The sequence below is a fragment of the Pseudorca crassidens genome, chromosome 16, assembly GCF_039906515.1.
Source record: "Pseudorca crassidens isolate mPseCra1 chromosome 16, mPseCra1.hap1, whole genome shotgun sequence".
Classification (NCBI taxonomy): Eukaryota; Metazoa; Chordata; class Mammalia; order Artiodactyla; family Delphinidae; genus Pseudorca; species Pseudorca crassidens.
This window is the reverse complement of record NC_090311.1, coordinates 30,747,036-30,770,974: the sequence shown is the minus strand read 5'-3', so window position 1 is coordinate 30,770,974 and position 23,939 is coordinate 30,747,036. Positions and strand designations below refer to the sequence as shown.

Here is a 23,939-nt window from a genome sequence, read left to right as displayed (position 1 = left end):
CCTATTCAGTTCTTATTTGCTCCCAGTTTTTAATATCCTCAGGTGTTTCTTTGTATCTTTACAGACGGTGTACTTGATCTATCCACTAAGAAAAGTCCATGTGCTGGCAGCACTTCCCTGAGCCATTCTCCAGGTTGCTCCAGTACTCAAGGGAACGGGTAAGGGAAAATATTTGTGGCCTTCCACAGTTTTATAGGGGACAGTTTATCAAAGATTGATGCCAATCTCCCCTGTATGTTTTAAAACTTGATCCTTTAGAATAACACTGTTACAGGTGAGCCTTTAGTAAAATTACTTTTAGTCTATCAATCAAGTAAAAGCACAATCTGAAATCTAGAATTGGCAAATATAGGTCAATTTTGCCAGTTTAGTACAAATAGTAAATAATCAGGAATATGGCAAGAATGTCTTTGGACTTTTTGTTGTTGAGTGTTTGGGAGTGTGAAACCCAACCTAAGTAATTCCAGAGTTCACATGTGAAGGCAGTATTCTGTGTGCTGAGGTTGTTGAATGAAAATTGGGCTCCAATATTTAACTTGGTATCTCTAATGATTGGAGTATGGGGGCTGTTCGTTTTTTTCTGGTTTGGTTTGGTTTGGTTTGGTTTGGTTTGGTTTGTTGATTTGAACTGCAGTTTTAATTCTGTGTGGCAGTTCAGAAAATAATTGTGTGTATTTTTTGTTTTTAATTAGATAAGACCGGTTGTAGATATTGATAGATAACCATCTTAGGCTGCCAAGACATTATTACATGCTCAGTTTTGATAGCGATTAGCAGACTAAAGTGAATTTTCTGACCACCTAGTTTTATGATGTAAGAATTGTCTAATTCTCCCTCTGTGTGTACATAGTAGCTATTTTAAATGGTCAGGTATTAATGAAGATGCTTAGATGCCATATTGGGAAGGCATTTCCATAAAACTGTTGTGACCAAAAATAAGCTTCATCTAAATATGAAACATAACTTTGGTAAGTTAGTTAATATTTAGGTTTATTTAACTTTTAGAATAGCAACATGGGGAAGATGTTTAGATACCAAAGGAGTAAGCAGACGCTAAATGGACTAACCTTTTTCAGCTTATTCTTAATTACCTTCAAATTGAAGGATTCCTTTACTGACTTCTGAAATGCTCCCTTTATTTTCTCTAAAATTTCATCATCTTCCTTTTTCTCTCCTTTATTCAGTCTAAAAATAACATTAATTTAATCCATTTTGCATAGTTTACTAACCATTTTTTCTTAAGCCCTTTTTTTCACTGTAGTTCATACTAAATATAGATCTAAGTCATCATGGTCCCAAATCATTTGGTTCCATTTATATGTCAAAAAACTTGAGTTATGTAATTAAGGACACACGTAAGAGAAACCTAAGTGCTGTTTGCATAAATGCATCCCTTGCTTAAGATTCACTTTAAACTTGGCCACCAGGTCTATGTATTATATTGTTGAAATTGCTGTGTTTGTCCCTCTGCATGGAAAGTAAATGTTTTGATTGTGGTAGTGTTTTCTGGAAGACAAAAGCACCGGCAGTACTGGCCATCTTTTAGCTGAATTGTTATATGTTATTTACTGGTAACGTCAGAGTCCCTGTAGACTTTTGGAGAATATAGCTGGTTTACCATTATTTCTGCAAAGTTCCACTTTTGTGCCTAGTTAATGTAATTATTCCCCTTAGGCATACTTTACCAGTTGCCAGTTTTATCATTGATAATCTTTCTCTATTGTAAAAATGAAAGCCTTATGAATTAACTTTGTGTAAGTAGTTGATTTTTTTAAACATTATTTGAAAGCTGTCCACTTAAAATTTGAAAATTAATGTTTGGTATTTTAAGAAGAAGGGTTTTTTTTAACTAAAGAAAAATGCTAAAAAATTGTTTATATACCTCTGACAATAATTACTTTGAGTAGACTTTAAGGAACAAAGTTTTGGGGGAAATAAAGGGTAGTTTCTTTAAAGCTTGGATTATTTCAAATGGAAAATCAGTGGTACTCATGTATCTGCAACTAATGGTGTTTTAAAATGAAGAAGTGTGGTAAGTTATAATTCGATGGGTATTTTGTTTTGTTTTGATTTGGGGTTTCCCCCCATGGGGCTGGTAGCCATGGTTTTTTCCCCAAGCAAAATAAGAAATGTCATTTGGAATTGTTTGATTTTTTGATAAGAACATCAACTTGTTTGTGGGATAAATGAGCAATTATCTGTGGGTTCCACCAATGTAACTTGTTCCAGTTTTATAGCTGGTTGTCATGAATGTTGAATTATGTTGCATTAAAATAAATTATTTGGCTTACTCTTTTATTACTGTACTTGTTTAGTGGTAACGTCACGTTGGTAACACAATTCTTTGTAGATCTACGGAGACTTGATGATTACTTTGTAATTAATAATTAAGGTGCTATTTTCAGACAGTTGCGCGAAACTTTTTCTCCGAATATTTGTGAACCCAACCAGAGACCAGCTGACAGGTTTAATTTTTCTTTGCCCAAAAGCTCTTGGTTTTTTTTCTTTTTGTTTTTTTGGTTTTTGTTTTTGTTTTTGTTTTTGTGAACAAGTTTAAAACTAACTGCCGAGACCATTTTTTTTAAATTTTAGAGAAAATAAATAAATAACACAAAGTGATGTTACCCAAGCAAGGCCTTCTAATAAAGGAGTGGTCCCCTCACCCATCCCTCCCTACCTGTGCAAGTCCTGCTCACATCAGTTTCCTTCCATCCAATTAGGCGACCTGGGAGACCCAGCCAGTACCGCCCAGACGGACTTCGGAGTGGTGATGGGGTACCTCCAAGAAGCTTACAGGATGGAACCAGGGAAGGTTTTGGACACTCCACATCACTCAAAGTTCCACTGGCTCGATCCCTGCAGATTAGTGAAGAACTACTGAGCAGAAACCAATTGTCCACAGCTGCCAGCCTTGGACCATCTGGATTACAGAATCATGGACAGCACTTAATATTATCCAGGGAAGCCTCTTGGGCAAAACCACATTATGAGTTCAACCTCAGCCGTATGAAGTTCAGGGGAAATGGTGCACTCAACAACATCAGTGACCTTCCTTTTCTTGCAGAAAACTCTGCCTTTCCAAAAATGGCACTTCAAGCAAAACAAGATGGGAAAAAGGATGTGAGCCATTCATCTCCTGTAGATTTAAAGATACCACAAGTTCGAGGAATGGATCTTTCTTGGGAAAATCGCACTGGTGATCAGTACAGCTATAGCTCTTTGGTAATGGGTTCACAAACGGAGAGCGCGCTTAGTAAAAAATTAAGGGCTATTCTTCCAAAACAAAATAGAAAAAGCATGTTAGATGCTGGACCCGATTCTTGGGGCTCAGATGCTGAGCAGTCTACCTCTGGACAGCCATATCCCACATCGGATCAAGAAGGAGATCCTGGCTCCAAGCAGCCTCGGAAGAAAAGAGGGCGTTACAGACAGTACAACAGTGAGATACTGGAGGAAGCAATCTCAGTGGTTATGAGTGGAAAAATGAGTGTTTCCAAAGCTCAGAGTATTTATGGGATTCCCCACAGTACACTGGAGTACAAAGTAAAGGAGAGGCTGGGCACTTTGAAAAACCCTCCAAAGAAAAAGATGAAGTTAATGAGGTCGGAGGGGCCAGATGTTTCTGTAAAGATTGAATTAGATCCCCAGGGAGAGGCAGCACAAAGTGCAAATGAATCAAAAAATGAGTAGGAATACTGTAGAGTGCCAATTACTGTACAAACTGGGTGAGCACTACTGCATTGTTCAGCTGTCATTGCTTGCACCTAACTTCATTTACTGTGACACTTGTTTCTTTGCAGATTTTGCATTGACTTGTGTGTACAGGGGTGAAAGGTGCATTCTGAATGTTGCATATTTTAAAATTTTCGTGTGCAGTATGGCTCGGGATATTGTTTGGCCTTTTGCATGTTTCTCTACAAAAGAGAATTGAGTTACCTCACAGAGAACAGATACATGGAAGTGGACTCCTTGCCTGTAGAGCCTGCATGCTTTTCTTTTTTTTTTCTTAAGTTATATTTGCCTTTATTTAAAAGAAAAGAAAAAAAGAAAAAAGCCCCCTTTTAGAGACCACCTCTGTCATATTGGGAGCTTTATTATTGCAAATTGGAAAGCCATCTTATGAAATTATTCACATTTTTTTCTTCTGAGATTCAACTAATTTAAGGGTTAAACTAAAGAAACTAAGAACAATGAACTTTTGAATTTAAGAAATTTGGCTATTCAATGATAAATAATTATTTGGGTCAATTAACATTTTATGATTTCCTTCTCACTATTAAGTTTACTTAACAAATTAGCAATCTATTTAGTGCTCACCCAGAGGGGGGAAGGAGGTGGAAAATGTGCACACACTACCTTCAAAAATGCTTCAATTATGTTGTAACACTACCTTTGCTGTTACTTCATTTGGGATTTTCTAAGGGTAGAATTTGGTCTCACCAACAAGTGAGGATATAGCCTTATCTCATGGAGGACGAGCTCCGTTCTTACTCAGGAGCAGTCAGGGTACATTACATAAAACAATAGAGGATGCCTCATTTTAGCAAATTAAGTTTCTTTGTATTCTTAAATCCTTTTACAGATTTGATCATGTGCTAACTAACAACTAAATGTCAGTTGCAGCAACTATTTTAAAATATTTAAGATCTGTTTATTGGGGGATGGGAGAAATAGGGGGGAAATGTGTGTAATTATAATATTGCAAAAGTGGTATCTAGATTTTACAGCCTCAGTAATCTGCTCAAATATCCACATAAGTGAAGAATCCATGTTTGTGGTGAGAGAAAGAACACAACCCCAAGGTAACCTAAAATGATTTAGGTTGCATTTCAGTTCTGACAATAATTCAATCAGAAGTCAAGCTGCTTAGCAATTCTTTTTTAACTAATTCAGATACTAGTACAAGGGGGCAGGGGTTTTTTTTTTAGTTTTATTTGTTGCTTTGAACTCTTTTTTTCTTTTTTTTGGCATCCTACATACTGTCCCCTTCTTAACTTTTTCTGATATTTAGCTGAATTTTATGGTTGTTTAGCACACAGTTCAGGATCTTTCAGATTGTGTTTTGTATAAGCACTCCTTAAAGAACACCTAAGGTTTTTTTTGAGATGGGCTTTTAAAATTACAGTGATACGGTTTGGAACATTTATTTTCTACAACTTTTTTGCAAGAATAACAGGTAAATAAAGCCCATGAAATTTAATTTTGCATTGTGACCAAATTAAAATTACTCTTTGTGCAAAACAAAATCCACCCCACATACACCCTATATTCTAATCTGCTGAGAAAGGTGGTCAGCCCCTTCTAAATGCTTAACCAAAAACAAACAAAAAAATCACTGGAGTTTTTGTGTAAAATAAAATCAAAACTTGGAGCGTTAAATTGAGGTTGATGATTTCTGATGGATACTAACAGTTTGAGAAGTAGGTCCAGCTATTCCCAAGGCATAAATTCTTGCCTGGAAACTTTGGAGCAGTTAATTAGGTTAAGGATAGTTTTCCCTCAGCAACCTGTGTGCTCAAAGGTTAGGCACACCATTGCTGTTATTAAAATACACACATTCTTGACATAGCCTGGGCTTGGGTTCCTCTTTTGGTTTGGTTATTTTGTGTAGCAGTTTAATCAGTGGATGACTGAGCCTGTTTCCTCTTAGCTTTCTAGTCTTCTCAACAGAAAAAGCAGTTTGGGTTCAGAGCAGTGTATGACTCTGCAGTATTTTCTAGCCTAGCTGGAAGTTGCAATAAAAAATACTTAATGAAATGTATGGTTTTCATCTGCAGTTGAAGGAAGTTGTAGAAATTTTGCTGAAAGCAAAGGACTAAGCTTATGAAGGAACACCTCCTTTGTTCCACACTCGATTTGTCACACACAATTAATTGCAGCCATGGTACCTTTTTGCATGATGTTTGGGGGTATTCGGTAGCCCAAGATTGCTGCAAAAAGGTCCTTTGAGCAATTAATTTGTGCTTGTTTTTATCCCCTCAGAAAGGCATCATTAAAGGCCCATTTAAAAATCTGGCCCTAAAAGTTCAACTTTTGTAGAGTTTTACTGTTCAGAGAGGTTTTAATCCTATGTGGTAGTCTCTAAAGTGATGTATGAGTTGAGTTATGTAAATTTTGTCATTGTAGTGTACATGGAGTGATCATTTTACTAACATAAATATTTTCTATGTGTGTTTCAGTGGATGACAATCGAGCAGCAGAAGAATGGTGTGCCTACCCTTTAATGCTGCAGTTTAAATAAGAGAACTTGTATTGTGTCATTTCAGATTGTAGGCTGAGTTGTAAATAGTGAAAATTTGAGTACTTCTATTATTTGTTTTGGTTAGAAAGTGAATTTAAAAAACAAACCAAACTCTAAACTTTCTCAGATTAAAAGTCCTGAGACCTGAAGATTGTAATATTCATGTCTGTGAAGCTTTTAAACATTACACTTGAGATCAGTCATGACTTGATATTCAGGTAAATTTTCTTTTCCAAGAAGCTTTTGAATATTTCCTCCAAAGGTCGGTCGGTCTCTCTCTTTCTTTTTGAGTGTAGATTATTTTAAAGCACTAATTGCATTACACTGGTAACTGCAATATAAAATAGCCATTATTGTTTTGTGAAGCATGATTGAAATTAGATAGTGGTCCCTTTTAAATTTCATGAGCCTCTCCAAAAAAAAAAAAAAAAAATTAAAAAAAATACAGAAAGCTGCTGAATATTTCAAAAGATATATATTTTACCTTATTGTAGGTTTTGTAAAGTTAGTTTGTAATATTCAGGTGCACTTTTAATGTTAAATTTTGTGTTCAGAGTTCCATTATACTATGTGTTTCTTGGATGTGGCTCATCACGTGGCTGGCTGTCATGTCAGTCTTGGTGCCGCAGTGATCCCGTAATATTTGGTTTCCCTCTTGATTTGCCACTATTCTGTATTGGCACTTTCAGTGTAGATATTCTAGTTTGGGAACATCCTCATAAATGTGTAATAGAGATTGGTCTATTCGCATGCTTAATTTCTGCTAATCAGAGTTTTGCATGGCCCAAACAACAGCTGACCATTTTTATGGTATGGGAAAGTATAGTTCACAGCTATCTTTGTCACAAAAGCCTTTTCTCCTTTCATTTTTCAGTAGGCAGATGATGACATTACTACAACTCTATGATATGACTCAAAATAATATTAGGAGATAATGTATTTAAAATCAACTCCTACATTTTTTTATGAGAGAACATAGATGTAGAGTAGATAAGCTATGGCACTATAAAATCAAAAACACTAATTCCGTGGAAGGATATCTAGTTGGTATTTTTATCATTAGCTTTCTCACTTTTGAAACAGTCATCAAGCTTGACAGTAATGTAGTATATTACTTTTGTTTAGTAGGCTTACAGGTGACTGAACTGTGTTTGTGATGAGCTATACACTTTATTCTGTTCCCCAAATACCGTGAAGGACAAGGTCTCTCTTTCAGGAAAAATAATTTATATTTGTGTATAATACTTTTTAATGTTAAGTTTGTTGTTATTCTGAAGTTTAGATGTTGCTTGATAAACCTTTGCTGCAGCAGATCATGGATATGAGTAAGGCTTTGTGTGATAATAGGGGTCCTTAAGTGAAGTTAATTACTGTTCAGTTCTGGTGAGCAAGCTCAACAAGTGTGAAGTGTGTATTAGCTTTATTTGGTACACTTTTACTTTACAATATTGAAGTGCTTTTAGAACTCTGGTTATCTTATATAAACCATTACCTCAACCAGTTGGCATTTCCATTCCCCAACATTTTACCTGAGCTATATATAAGATGAGCTATATGGGATCAGATAGTAAAACAGTAAGGCACAATGAGAAGTTTAGTTCCCAATTTTCTGGAGAGAACTCTAAATTAAACTAAAAATGACTACCTGCAAAGGCCCATATCATAACTACCTTCTGTCATTAGGCAGTACATAGCAGCCTTGGAGCTGCTAGTGAGCTATGTGTTCTCCCCCTGCCCCCAAGTAAGCACATGGTGCGAGGCTGGGTTCTAAGCCTTTGTGAGTCTCTTATATTTCATTGACCCACAATAGTGAAGCTTGGATTCAGTTATTTTTATAAAACAAATTATTGAGGCAGCCCAATGTCAGAACCTGAAATTATTTTGAGTAGTTACAGCAGATATGACAGCTCAGTGTCATTTTCTTAACAGCTATTATCCCTGTAGATTTAATTTTCAAGCTACATATTTTTGCTTTTGAAATTATTCTTTCTTTAACTAAATGCCAGAGGTTGTTTTCATGTGAACCATCCTTTTCTGATATGTATATATTCAGGTTGCTGTCATTGGTGATGGAATATGGCAATAGACTGAATTGTTCCACTTAGTCTTTTATAGGAGACATTAAAATTTACAGGTTAAATTTTGACCTTCATGAAGATATCAAAGATTGTTTTCCTTGTTACCTTTCCATTATAATTAGGTCTTCATTAATACTACGGTAAAGCCAGTGTTATTAAACTTAATGGCTTTAACCAAACAGCCCATTTGGAAACTTTATTAAGCTATATAGGGATTTTTTTTTAATCTAATTGCTTTCAAGCTCTACTGAAAAGGAAAAAAGTATAATCGTGGTACAAGGAATGCAGACCTCCAAAGTCTTCTTAGGTTTTTTTTGGATACATTCTGTCCTTGAGACTTAAGTAGGATTTGTGAACATGGTGACTGAAGGGAAAATAGAGGAAATTCTTTGCATATTCTCTGTCTCTTATTCCCAAATAAACTCCCAGTTGCCTTTTAAAGAAGCAGACATTATCCCTGTAGCTGTGTGCCCTAAGTGTTATGAAGGAGATTGGAGGAGGGAGTTGGGAAGTAGGATGGGGAAAGTATGTAGATCAGGAAAAGCTAAAGATTCTGCCCTACAATACTAAAAATGAGTTGCAGGATAGATAACATGGTAAAGTTGGGCCACCTTCATTTGATAGTCAGAAAAATCTTTTAGAGTGTTTGAAAAGTAAGAATAAAGGCAAATTAATATTGGCTTGACAATAAAATATGAGTTAATTCTGCAACTATTAGGAGGGTAATTTTAAGGTTTCCAGTTCATTTATAGCTATATCAATAAAAGCCGAAAAGCAAGCACTTTTAGTTAATGATAAATTTTTTGGATGTAGCAAATATTATAATCATAATATTTAATCTTTATTGTTTGAATATGGAATTAAACTCTTTACCCCATCTTGAACTGTCATTGAACAGGCTCAAGATGATCTTTTCAACACTGGAAATGACCCTACACACATACCAAAAAAATCTAAAGCAGTAAGACATATTTGAAGATCCATACCTCTTAGACTTTTTAGATTTGTCTTGGGAAAGAATTTATGAACCTGTAACCAGTATTAGTGCAGTCTTGGGTTCCTTGTTCTGCATAATTGCACCCTTTCTCAGGTATGTCCTGAAAACATAAATTTTAAAATAATCTCTTTAGAGATTAGATTCTCAGTGGATAGTGTGTAAGGGGACTGGGGGAGGGGGGTGGGAGGGTTGGACACAGGACACTGACACAGTAGGGCAGGGATTTTTAACATACAATAGCCAAATAGAATTTCAATCTACAATATTTTTAGCCCCTCAGAATGAGTTGAACAACATCTGTTATTTGGTAAATACCCGGTGCTACACTCCTAAAAGTCTTTTGTTTCATCCAGGTGACTTTGTTTCCTGCTTGGTGGAAGGGTATATAGTAAACTTTACTGTCACTAGGAAAGCACTTGTCTGAAATGTTTAAAGTACTAGAAAAGGGATAATTCAGCACTTTTTCTGTTACAACACTAAAGTCTTAATTTATCTTCAGAGTCTTAGGTACTGTAAGTTTTAGGGTGATTATTTAAAAATATAAAACATACTACATAATATGGGGTCAGATCACATTTATATGAATAATTCTTGTCTTATTTTTTAAAAAGACAATAACATTTTGTACCTTTCAAGCAATTCCAAGTGATTGCCTCATTTTCCCCATTTCATTAAGCATTTCAGGCTAAGAATTTGGAATTTGAGAGGAGGTGAGGGGGAAGTTCCCCAAAATGAAAAATTGTGTCAGACAGTTTTAGAAAAATAAATCACTAGGAAAATGGGTAGGGATTCTCTCTCCCTTTAAGTCTTCAGGGAATGAGCAGTATTTAGAATCTTTGGCTGAAATTCAGGCCTTTTTACTGTGTAAATTTTTAATATTAATTCACTGACATGCTTTTTACATCAGAGGACTGAAAATGGATCTTAATGTTTTTAAGTTGTGGAAGGGTATATTTCTAAAATGAAGGGGGGGATAATTAACTAGGTTAGTATACCAGCATTAGTAAGTTTAAGGAATTTTAGTATGTAATAGCAAAGTGTTTGATTAAAAGTCTAATCCTATATTGCTAGTCAAAATTATAGTTACATTCTGATCTAGGAAAGATATAGTCATTGGATATTGATAGGCTGTGCTGTCAGAAAACCAGACTAAGATAGAAACCTTTATCTGACTCCCACATGTTGCTTGTTCTGATGGGATGTATACTTTACAGCAGCTTGTTGCTGCTTTGAGAAGAAACATATAAACTATACATTCGGAGTGTTTGCGTATAATTCTTTATAACCTCCACTTTAAACTGTCAAACATTGGTATTTTATCAGTCCACACTGTTAAATATAGCTAATGTTCTTAGGAATCCAACTTGTACACACTGTTTAAAAACCCTCAGGGACAGTTTACACACTATTCTCACTCAATTCAGGTACTTTGATGCTATTCTTAAACCTAACAGTGACTTGTATTTTTCTGTTTTGCTTTTATTTTGACGTGCTGGTAGCACATCCTTGATGAATGTCAACTTAAAAACTCAGTTCAGGTATCCAGGTATAACTCAGCCAAACAGATTTTAAAGCTGCATATAACTCTCCAGCACACGGTGCCTCACACTCTTATAGTGGCATTCTATATATTCAGTTATTACTACTGAGCAGATAATATGGGGGTTCCTGTTAACAGTGTATTTAAAAAGACAAAATGTGCATAAATGTATAGCCAGCACATGCAACACATACACATACACAGTTAAACTATATATTTTTAAATGCCACTAATAGCCAGCACAATTAAACGACATTCCTTGCTGCTTCTGTAAGCTATAACAGATGCAGTTCTTCCTCAATGTGGCTCTTGCTTCTTCACCATACTACTACTAAATTCAAGCACTGGTCCTTGGGTGTCTGACCTCTACATTCTAGTTTATGCAATGTCTTTAGAGAATTCTGTGCACTGGCCACTGTGATGGAACCGTTGGGCCAGGAGTGCTCTGATTTTATTAGTAGTGATTCTGCCAAAGTTGGTGTTGTAACATGAGTATGTAAATGTCAAAAAAATTAGCAGAGGTCTAGGACTACATATCAGCAGACAATTCTGTCAGTATATTTTGTAGCCTAGAAGTCCTCAATGACAAGTTTCTTCTGATGTGAAGTTCTAATTCCAGTGTTTTAGCCCTTTGCATCTCTAATGTTAAGACTTGTCTGTTAGAGGTCTTTATTCTTTAAAACTCCTTTTGTTTTCTGCAGTACTGTCTGTGGTTAACAAAATAGATTATTCCTCTGCTTTAGTATTTGATATCTTACATCTAAAAGGAATTCTCCATATATAAAACCCATAGCCTTTGAAGATACGGAAAATGGCATCTTTCAGATTTCTAGAAGTTCAAGTGTCATGCAACAAAACAGGAACCCCCTTTACTCTTATGGACCTCATTTCAATATACTGTTTACAGTTTGACGGAATTGTATAATTTAATATTTCTCTTGTACTGTAGTTTATATTTATTTACAGATTTTTTTTGTACTGTGTGATTTGAACTTTTTGTTCCTTGCTATGATCAACATTTATGTAGTAGAGCACTTATGATCACAATTTAAGTTTTTTGGTTTGATTGCACTACATTAATTTTTTAATGCAGTTCTGATTTTTGACTGGACTAAAAATAAGCTGTGTCTTAATGTATGTGATGAGTACTTAAAATTTTAATCCATGTGGTCCCCTTTTTTTTGCATTCTATGTCAAACGCGCTAGTTCTTTCGTGCATGTGTAAGATTTAATGGTTCCATTGTATTATTTGACCATGACATTTTGGAGAAACATTCCCAGCTGTAATGTTGTGTATGGTAGTTCTCACTGGATGCTAGACTTTTCAAAACCACTATTCTTCTAATAAATTTTGTTGTGAAAACTGTTTTAAAAGCTTGGTTTCTACTTCTTAAGATTATGATGCTTTTTTTACAAATCCACAAAAGGGGTAAGATTTCAACGTGCACTGTAAATGCACTTGGTAATCAAAGCTTGTAATTTTTTGTGATAAATTATTTCCAGATGAAATCCCTTAGATAACTAGAAGTTGATGCTTCAAAATTGTGCTTCAGTATTTGGATTCGGTACTGCCTTGTAACCCTGTCTCTCTACTAATTTGATACTCCCCCTACCTCAGCTTTCTTCATTGGATTATTCACTTTAAATATTATCAGCTAAACAAGATACATTCACGTTTTCATAATACCTGCTTGCTGAACTTAATTTTTCATAATTTTCTTAGAGTAAAACTTTATTCTGGGATTACTTGCCAAAAAGAATAATGATTTACTCATTTTTGTTTGCTCTTGAGGCAGAAGTGTGAAAGCGCTGTCAATTCAATTAAGGTTATTATAGTAATTCAGATTCTTGGGAGAATGCTGGTATTTCCTTTTACCAGACAAATAACAGCATATATGTTGCTCAACATTTATATTGTGGGTTTTAGAAACGGGGTGTAAAAAAAGTTTTGTATTACAAAGTGATTTCTGTTGTAAAGTGGTTAGGAAGGAACAACTGATAAAGTTGTTAAAGTTGATAAACAACTGATAAAAACAGCTTTACAGTGATAAAGATCAGAAATGATAAGCAAAATGTTTTAGAAAGCTTTTTCAAGCTCATGATATTCATGTAATATAGGTTGGTTGAAGTGATTTGCAGTCATTTCTAATGGAATTTTGTATTTTTTAATGATGTTATTGTTGGTAGTTGGTCTAGATTATCTTTCAGTTAATTTTTTTGGTCTCATTTCTTTGGCTGCCTAGCTAACACTTTGTGCCTTTTGGCCTGATGTTTATAAAATCGGAAATCTTGCTGGTACTACAGGCTTGTTTCCTTGCTTCACTTGTTCCCCTTACTCAGTTATGCCATGTGTCTATAGAACATTTTTATAGAAACCTAATTATTATTTCTTTGTATAAAGCTATAACTACGTGTTTCTTGTCATTATCCATTTTAGACTGGTGGCCAGGTCAGTTGTAGTAGGATTATAATCTAGCATCTCATCAATGAATTTATTTTAGTGATCCTATCTTCATGTTGATACTTAGCTCTTCAGTTATGACCTGATTTTTAAAAAGGACTTATTTCTTCTAATCCAAAATTTTCTACTCTGATTCTGCTGATACTTTGGAATTAATTCAGGAACTCTTGGGAATCAGGGAAACTGCATAAGGGAAATGGAGTGGAAAAAATGGAAAATGGTATCTGCTTTCTGAGTTGTGGAGTTGTTATTTTTTCCTCAAGGACTGTGAACTCCTCTCACCAGACACTTGTATTCAAATGTAAAAACATACACCCAAGTCATATGTTGTTAGATTTTGTAGCTGATATGAGTGAAAACCTTTTTTTAACAAAGTATTTATTTATTAAGTAACATTAAGAGATAACTGTTCTTGTATTCAGAGTATCCACTTTATCATTATTTGCTTCCAAATGGTAAGCATTTTAACACAGAATTTTAGTCATCATATTCACCTTATAAGTTGTTGGACTTTTTGCTGTTTAGGGGGAAGTGGCTAGTGCATCAAACTGCATTTACAAGTGGAGTAGACAGGCTTGTTTTCAGAGGTTAGTGGAAAAGAAATGTTCTCAGAACATTTTAAAAGATTGATAGGTATATAATGAATAGTTTAAGTCATGATTTGGTTGGAGTTCAGCGTGGAAGTAAGCAAAAGTATATCAAAATTCATAAGTATGAAATCTTATTGAGCCTGGAGCTTTTTATAGGCGTGTAAGAATACTGTTGTTTATTGACTGGTAGTTTTAAAATGTTCATTGTACTTTTCTTGCCCACTTTTATTTGATCAGCAGTTTGGAGTGATAAGGGATTATTTGGTAATATAAATTTCTTGCAACTTGGTGTACTAGAAAGATCACTTGTTTTTTTCGTCTGTAAAGTGAGCGTTGTCCTGAATGCCTTTTAGGCCCCATTTCAACTCTGCGTCTGTTAAAAATGCAACTGTCTATTTAAATGTGTGACAAATACACCAATTATATCTGTTCAAACATTGAGAAATACAGTAGCAACCCTTTATTAAATAATAAGTTCTTATAAACCTTAGGTCTTTGCAGCATTTTCTAAAGGAAAATGATGCCTTTTATTTAAAGCAGATCCATTTTGTTAAGTTTTTGTTGTGAATTGTATGAATGTGACAGTGCTTTTGCAAAAATTAGATTGAGCAGTTACTTTTTCTGATTAATTTTAAAGTATGTTATTCATAGTTTCTGTTCTGATTGTGTGCAGGCTAGTTCTGCTTTGAATGTTAGAGCACAGAGAGTTCTGGGGATCATTGGATATACTCAATGAAAATCAATCTTTTAACAATACAGATGCCTGGGTCAGTTTATAAGAGTGAGGCTTGAACATGTATATATTTTCAAATTGTAACAGGTTTTTTTGTTTTGTTTGCATTTTTAAAGTTTGTTTATTCAACAGATCTCTTTCTAATTGTGTCAAAAGACATAAAATTTACAGACTTAAAGGTTTTTAAGTGTATGGTTTAGTAGTGTTAAGTATATTCACATTGTTGTGACCCTAGTGGGTTTATTAACCCACTGATTAAACACTGTTGGTTCCATCCTAATCTTTCATTTTTAAAATGAAAAATAAGGAACTTGGGGTCTTTAAGGGACTTGCCCGCCCTCCTCACATAATGAGTTGCCCTTAATACTCATGATTCCAAACCATTATACTTATCTTTATACTTATACCACTTTGGCACTCTTGACTCAACTTAGAATGAGGGATTTAATCTAATATTTTTCTTTTAGATTCACTTTTAACTAATTAAATCTTAGCTATTAATTAAATCAACTAATTTTATTCTTGAATAAACTTACATTGCTTTTTAGGAAGAGAATTAAATCTGTATTTAATTATGAAATTCCCACTAAAGAAATTACATTTGAGGCATTTAAAACTTCATTGTTAAATAGAAATCAGTATTATTGACTCAGTACTGGAAGAGGTGAATAGGTAGGGCATAGAGAGAAGAGTAGAGAATATCCCAAGTTTAAGAGATAGAATTTGATGGGCCTGGCTTAAAATCCCAGCCCTTCTACTTTCTTAGTACATGGTCTTGGACAAGTTATTGAACCTTTCTGAGCCTTAGTTTTCTTATGTGTGAAAGGGGTTTATGCGACCCACCTCATAGATTTGCTGTGAGGCTTAAATGAGATTCTGTATGTAAAATACTTAGCACTATGCCAGGCTCTTTGCAAGTGCTCAATAAATGAAAACTAGGAGTGAAAGCACCTGGCAGGAGTTAATTTAGTATGAGAGGTAAGGAGAGTGAGAAAATCCCATTGAAAGTTGTGGAGGAAGCTGTTTATATTGATTAGAACTTGGAAAGTGAGGCAGATGAGTTTATATTAGACTGGGATATTGGGCAGCCAATCTTGTTTTAACTGTAAAATGAGAGATGGAGAAATGTTGGAACTATAATTGAAACCTGGAATGCTGCTTTTCTGATTTCTTGGTCCTGTTTGAGAGGAATATTATCAAAATTATCAGTCATTCTTTATTTCTTTTCAAAGATTAAGTGGAATAAAAGTTGTTTGGAAAGTAGAAGAATTTATAGAATTTATTTTCCTTTCCACTGTATAGAGTTTTTTGTATTTTCAAGGTTGAAATTTTACATGCTTCGAATCTAGATTTTTCTTTTTATGTGGTGGTAGTTTGTATAACACAATTTAAGATCTAGGTGGGGATGTGTGTGTGCTTATGTGTTTGATCATCAAACCTTTAGTTTTCCAGTGAAAGAATCTGGGGACTCTACTGCCTGTTTAATGAGATTCTAATTACGCTCTTACCAAATGGGAGTTCTGTGCATTTCAAACAGATAAATCAGATCATAGCTAGCACAGTTTAGAGGTGTTCATTTCAGCGTCTATTAAAATGACTTGAGACATTTTCCCCAGGAAAACCTAGTAGTATAATTTTAGCTAGATAGAGATGGACTAAGAAGAAAATAACGAGGGTAGCAGACTCTCGTGAGATGCCAGGAATTGGTGAGTCTGTGTAGACCAGCTCTGCAAACTTAATCAGCCAGTTATATCTTACTAGTAAGTTATAAGATCAGTTCAGGGGGTTCTAACCAACATTTTAAAAAGAAATTAAAAAGAAAAAAGAATCAGAGTACATAGCATATAATACAGATAAATATTTTGTTGAATCTTATGTGTTGTCATACACATACAAACTAGGATGTGATGTGTGTACTGAGTTACTTTGTAAGAAGTATTTCTTGTTTTTGGTTGCAGTCAGAAATTCTAATGGCTTCTGAAAGCCATTATGTAAACCATACCTTTTCATACTTGTTTTTTTGGTGCCAGCAACCTCCTGTGTGCTTACAGTTCGGAGCCTACACTCTTACTGTCTGACCTTCAAAATTCCCTTCCTTTCCCTGCCTCCTTGATTTGAATTCATTTTCTTTGAAAGCTTTTTCTTTTCCCTTCTGATTATGTGTCAAAATGTTACCTCTGCCCTTTTCAGTTCCCTTGAAAAGTGTCTTGGGAAAATTATTTTCACTACATAGTAATTTATTTGGTTAGTTTATTCATCACTTACTTATGCCTGAGATGTACTAAGCCCCAGTTTTTAGGCAGTGAAGCTACCACGTTAAAAAGGCCAAAGTCCTGGACCTATAGAAAGGTTTACAATCCAATGGAGGGGGTAGCCACGTCAGCTGTTACCGTGCAGCATAAGCGCTATTTATAAAAGATAGACGCAAACCATGAGAGTATAGTGAGAAAGAAAGAACACGGCCCACAGGGAGAAGGTGCTAAAAGAGGATGGACTGTGAGCAGTGGGAAATTGACTGAAATTTTATGCAGAAAAAGTGACGAGATCATATTTGGGCTCTAGGAAGATGGCAGTTCTGGGTAATGTGCAGCAAACTGTAAAATGAGGAGGAGAAATAGTGACAGGGAGCTTAGAATATAGTGTTCTCCAAGGGAAGTCGAATCAGTATAGGTGAACTGGATAGTATATTGGAAGCAAGAGAAGTGGTGAAACTAAGGATAAGGATTGAGGTAGAGTAAGTACCTAAGTTGAGTATTTGTGCCTGTGTGTGTACGTATGCTTATACATTTGCTTATATTTTGTCTTCCAATATTCCCAAATAAACCTCAAATATACAGATGATTCTGCTTAGTGTTCCCCTCACTCCAGTACATCTCCAACATTAGCCTTGAGTGTTTCCAGAGAGAGGTGGGATAAGGGATGGTTATAAAAGGACCGTTAATTCCAAGAGCACCCCAGAGAGAATGGTAGACATAAAAATAGTTTTCTTACTGTACTTTAAATTCTAAAGTATATATACCTCCTCTAACATTCATGAGGTGAACACGTGAGAAATAACGTTAAATCTTGTATAAATTACCTTAGGAATCATTTTAAATTTTAAGTCCTTTTACATTTTACAAAGTGGTCTAGGTCCTTTAAATAATTAGTTAATACAATACTTAGGAGTGCTGTCATTGTGTCAATTTTAAGTGATTTATTATATGACAACAAAAGTAGAATTTGCCACTTTTAAGGATTATGGCACAGATTTGTATGGTTTCAAGAGTGGAGATTTAGAACCTCAAGAGAACGTGAGAAAAGGTATAGAAGATCCCATAAAAATCACAAAAGACTCAGGACACTATTAGATAACTGCTTATTTGGATATTTATGTAATCTGCTAGTTTCCTTTCACCCAAAAAGAAACTAGGAATATATGTCAAAAAGCATACCACTTTATTTCTTGAGAGGGAAAAACATTTGTGTTGCAGAGATCTGTCATGTGAACTCTTAAATGTTCTTTTGGTTTCTGTTTGTTTGTGTCAGCTCCCCATGCCTCCTTTAGGTCTCCATCTGCATACACAGTGCCCTGCAAAGTGGTAGTGTGGGTTTTTGAGGTTATCATTATTATCGTCATTATTATTACTACAAAAGAAATATATTCCTCTTGTAGTGGAAATCTTGTGTGGACTGACTCCTGTCAGTTGCACTCCAGGGAAACTGTGCACAGTCCTTGGCCACTGCTGGGCCTTGACAAATGTTTCTTTCCCTTTACCCCCTTGAAGAGAGCATCATGATATGCTACATTTTCTCTCACTTGGGGAAGTGAGCGCCTCTATATCCTGCCTAAACAGTGGTATTTTTTTAGTCTATCATCGTCCTGGTCATTTAAAGGGAATTGAAGAGCAATTTCCCCCAAAGAACAACATAGATTTTAAACCCCTACTTGACAGATACAAAAACAAAAAAGGAAATAGACTAGACTCACTGACTTGTCATGAGCTCTCATGTATCCTGACCTAAAATGTCAGCTGTGCCTTTAAGATCAGATGGCTCTTTAATCTGGTTTCAGTAATTCAGTGAGTCTAGGTCTAGGGACAGACACTTTTGCAGTTTCAAATCAACCATGAGCAGAGGTCTGTCCTCTTTGTCTGAAATTACTGTAGTATTTTCTAAAGTCTATTGCAAAGTGTTTTCTAAGAATTCTTAGTTATAATACTCATTAGATAAATAATTTAGATTTGTGTTCTCATCAAATCAGTATTTAGTTATATCATTTAGGGATATTTCTTCCCCCACTTCCAGGAACTGTCATCTTTAAACTTTACACCATCCAGTCCAAAATCCCCTTTCACTGCCTCTGAACCCTCCCTCCTTTTGTTTACATTAATTAACACCAAATGTAATGTAATATGGTCGTGCATGCATAGTCTTACCTGGGATGATAGAAGCAAAAATCAGTTTGATAGAGGGGAAAAAATTTTTTCAGAAGTAAATAGTTTGACAGAAGTGTCTGTTTTGTGAGCCTATTACATTCCTAGAGAGGAGATGGAAACATTGGACTGTTGTGTTTAATGACCCCTTGCTCTGACTTCTGACTCACCAAGTAACTTTCTGATTATATTTCGGCTTCCCAGGTACCTTTGCTATAGGGTGAAAATGCGTTAAAGAGTGAACATAAGGATCTCCTTGATAATTATATTTTTTATTGTAATTTAATAAATTTGACAATCTAGCTAAACTTACGAGAAACAGAAGATACAATATACAAGCCTTAAACTGCTTCTATCATATTTAGATCTACTCTAAATAATAGCCTTTTATTAAACCATGAGGTACAGAAAAGCTAGCAAATTACGGCTTCATGTCCAGTAAGCACCCTCTGAAGCACTTCTCCTTTCCCCCAGTTTAGTATTAATTCATAATTTTTTGAACCTTTGTTCTGCCCTGTTTTTACTGAACTTAGTTAAGAACACAGTAAACTTAGAAAGTTATCACAAAGGGATTGCATGTCTTTTGTTTTTTTTTTTTTGCGGTACGCGGGCCTCTCACTGTTGTGGCCTCTCCCGTTGCGGAGCACAGGCTCTGGACGCGCAGGCTCAGCGGCCATGGCTCACGGGCCCAGCCGCTCCGCGGCATGTGGGATCCTCCCAGACCAGGGCACGAATCCGTGTCCCCTGCACCACCAGGTGGACTCTCAACCACTGCGCCACCAGGGAAGCCCATGTCTTTTGTTTTAAAGAAGTAGTTCTCGACTATTCTTCCACTCCACACCTAAGCAAGATGCCATGTTGCCATCAGCAAGAGTGGCTCACTGAGGACTCTTACAGGGTGAAGAGTTACAGGTACATCTTGGGTTTGGAACCCACCCCCATCTCACCATCACCCACAATTCTGATCTCTCCTTAACCCCAACTTTGAAATCTTTTTCTGTCTAAATCCATCTAAATTCTATCTAAATCCAAATTTAGATAATTAGCTTTTCAGCCACCTGGAAATCAGGTGTTAAGCTGTCTGATTTTAAGAGGCCACTTTTATTCTGTGATCTTAAGAACTTTATTTCTCACTTTTCTATGTTACATTTGCCTACCCTTTTACTGTTTCTCCTAGTTCAGTTCTAGGGAAAGAAAACTTGATTGTTCAGTACTTTACACATACAACTATACATGGCCTTTTAGACAGTGAAGAAAAACCTCCATACCCCATGCTTGTCTTCTCCACTACACACACACTCACAGTTTTGTCACAGCCCTTAGAGTATTCCTGTATCCAGGTATGAAAGATACAGAGATGTGAAATAGCCAAGGGTAGATGCATTTCCCAGTGAAGAGTGAGGACTTGTCAGCAGACTTATCCAGACCCTTGAACATACTTATATTTTCTGTGCTTAAAGGACCAGAAGTAAGGAATTAGGGAACATAATTTCAGATTATTATCTGGTAAAAATTACAACTCTTACTGCCTTTAAGCAGGGCAAACAATGCATTTTTATGTTTTCCTGTATTTAAAGAGAATCAAGCTAAATTAATTTATAACTCTTAACTATTTGGTCCACTCTGTCTAAAGTATTGTCTCAAGCTTTCTCTCCCCTTCTGTTTTCCTGGGATTATCTTTCCCTCCTTCTAAGATTAGCTCTCATCCAAACATCATTCACTCTCTCTGTTGATCTTTTTCAGTCAAAAAGAATATATTTTGGTCATCAATGATGTTGCATTGATGATTGGTAGTTACAGAGCAGATACTGAGAGACTACCTGAATCCATCCGTCCCACATTCTAGACTCTTAAAAAATTGTCATTTCAGCTCTCTACCAAATCTCTTTTCTATTTGATCTCTTACCCTAAGAGAACATAGGCATTGACCATCCACCATTTATATTAACCACAGGAATGTTTTCCTTTGGAGATTTAAGTATTTCGGCGGTATTGACAAAGTAGGCGAGTTCAGCTACGTCTAACCTCTGATCTAGAAAAACATCATTGAGTAAATCATTAAAGATAGGGTTGTGAAACAACACATCATTCTTAAACTGTGCCTTTCAAAGTTTTTTATGAATATTATCTTATCCTTTTACCACACCCTTAAGAATTAGGCATTGAATTGGGGATAGAAAGACAAATCGGTCAAGGTCACATAGGCCACTTTTCACCAAGGAGAGAAACAGAACTAATCCAGGTAGTTTCCTTCTTCTGTAGCCCTTCCTCCCATTTACCAGTCCCTAAGCTTTTACTGCTCTTCAGTGGTGGTGGTGAAGTATTTCTGACTGATAAACAATTGACTTTAACTATTAGAGAGTGTCCTGTTACTGAGCGGAAGAAACGTGAACTCAAACAAGTGATTTCAAAATCTGTGATGAATTACCGTTCTTGTAAAAATCTAATATAGTCAAATGTGATGCCAACTATAATCACTGAACTAAAAATAAAACAGTGCTTCTCAGGTCGAGTTGACCTAAGTGTGATCTGTAGGAGTGAGTAGCCTGTAGGACAGAAGCTCACCCCTCTTTGGTTTCCCTACTTACTGTCTGAGAGTAAATCAGGACAAATGTTGTATTTAGGCTCTATTAAAGGCCTAAGGCTATGGGAAGAATTGAATAACTAGAAGCCAAAGAAAGACCAGCTGTTTAAAACTCAGGCAAAGCTGGCTAGCACCCATTTTCTTAAAACATGAAAAAAGAGTAATAGAATGAAACTTTAAAAAGGTTGATGTTAATTTTTGAAATTAAGTAGTTGAATGATACGAAATTAAAATTCATCTAAACATAGGTCTTACTGAAAAAACTTCCAGAGAAAATCAAATAAGGTAGGAAGCTGGGTAATTTAGAAACACAGTCAAAAGTAATTTTATTACTATAGTTATAAAGTTAGCTATTATAACAGGGCCCATTTAATGATACTTGGACAAAGGTTAGTATTAATGTGAAGGTTCTCATATTCAAGTGAAGCTACTAGTGGGCTCATACCTGTGTGTCCAGTTGCCTACCAGATATCTCAGATTCAGCATCTTATAAAAATTTCAACTCAATGTGCACAGAACTCTTCAGATACATATACCCCAACAATCACCAGCTGCCAGCTTCGTTGCCTGTGTTCCTATCTCAGTAAATGGTGCTACCTAGGAAGAAAATCCAAGAAGCAAACTCAGGAAGCATCACTGATGCTCCCTTTCCCTCCCCCTCTTTTTTGCTAAGAGGAAACAGAAAAACATGAAATGTGGCCCCTACCTACACTCAAGTAGCTTACATCTACTTGGAAAGCTAAGACAAACACAAGACAAATTAAGTCAGTAAAAGATACAAATTATAGGGTAAATATACAAAACCCCTGATCATTGCCAAAGAATTTTACAAACCACTATAGCTTAGGATTTCAGGAAATGATATAGTCACTCCAGGTTGATAGCTTTGAGGTGGCCAAGGATGTAACTGATAAAGAGCACCCTACTGCTTGCTCTGGTGACCTGTGGTTCACCAGTTCATTGTCCCTGATCCTTTTTACCGGGAAAATACACACAAAACGACCCTTTGTTGATTTCTCTTTCTCTCAAGCAAGGTTGCCATTTTCAGTTTTAATCTTTTCATCTCCTGAGCTTCCCCAAACCACTGCTATAAATGCGTTTTAAGGCTGGTGTAGTCTGTGTCCACTTCTGTGATGCTGTTTTTCAGCCTCCAAATGCTGTACTGCATTGTTCCAGGTTAGAGTTCAGTGGTACTAACAGTGTTTCTTCAGTATGCCTTAGTTGTGAAGACACCACTTCCCCTTGCCATGATGCTGTGAAATAGATAATACCTACTGGTGGTTGGTTGACTGTTTTGTCCTTGGGGACTAGCCATATTGTCACAATCATTGCTTCAGAGCTGATGGCATGGCCCTTTGGAAGACCTTACATTAGTTTGGGGGTGACTAAAATATTCAATCGCTATTAAATTATTGAAACATGTGGGACAGCAGCAAATCCAAGTTTCATAACCATAAAGGAAGTTAGGTATCAGCCAAGGATTAATCATTATTCAGTTTTTTACTCTCTGTGAGCATCACTTTAGAAGAAAGTGCTTCCTCAGTTTTTCTTCAGAGCTCTCTGTACTTTTATTGGGCACACACCTTGATTTCATGAATCTCAAGACGTGTTGTTAACTTCAGACACCAAAGCCTGCTTCCAGAGCACAGCCATGGCTTCACAGCCATGAAGCAGTGTCCAGACATTTTCACATGAGTGCACTTCTTGAATTGGGGAGAACCATTTATTTCTCTCTTTAGTCTTTTCTACAGTAAGATGCCATGACATTTCTTAATCCTTCTCATAGATCTTTGTCAACCTTTTTTCTCTTTTCTTGTATTGCTAAAATATACATAGAGTGTATTTGATGCATTGAAAAGGCAGTAATATCTCACTTATTTGTAGCCACCTGTCTCAGAAATATCAGGAACACATCCAAGAACCAAAAACAGAAATAAAGGGCTCTGAGCAGTTGAAGTTGTTGTCAGAAGATCCATGTGGTTTACTCATAAAACTCTTCCCCAAGCCTTCATTCAGAGCTTGTTTACTTTCACTTAAAGTACCAGTCTAGCACTTGAGATTTGGCTTCTCAGCTAGTGAGCAAAAGTACTCAGCTAAAGGTAAAAGTGGGACTCCTAAACACAGCTGCTATTTGGAGGCCAATAAGAAGAAAGATATTTAATAAAATGCAGACAGATTTTTAATAAAATGCAGACTGCCACTGTGACTTCTTTGTGTTTAGGCAGTAGATTTACTTAATTGAGTAGCCCCCAAAACTATCAATATATTTCAGTTCAGTATAATAAAAATAATAGCCAAGC

At 35.8% G+C, this 23,939-nt stretch overlaps 1 protein-coding gene across 19 annotated transcripts in view; it reads left to right on the top strand.

Annotated features, from left to right (window-relative positions):
• The window catches only part of LCOR (ligand dependent nuclear receptor corepressor), a 136,313-nt gene that overhangs the window by 94,566 nt on the left and 17,808 nt on the right, over positions 1 to 23,939 (top strand). For 16 of the 19 annotated variants that reach the window (XM_067709842.1, XM_067709831.1, XM_067709841.1 and 13 more), the window contains one exon: positions 65 to 158. The exons of 1 other annotated variant lie outside the window; for it this stretch is intronic. Coding sequence is in view for 12 of the 18 variants with exons in the window: in XM_067709831.1 (XP_067565932.1) it covers positions 65 to 158 (94 nt within the window). In the remaining 6 variants the exon portion in view is untranslated. Of the gene's footprint in view, positions 1 to 64; positions 159 to 2,720; positions 12,231 to 23,939 lie in introns of those variants that run through there. 2 more of the 19 variants (XM_067709846.1, XM_067709845.1) reach the window with 2 other exon arrangements.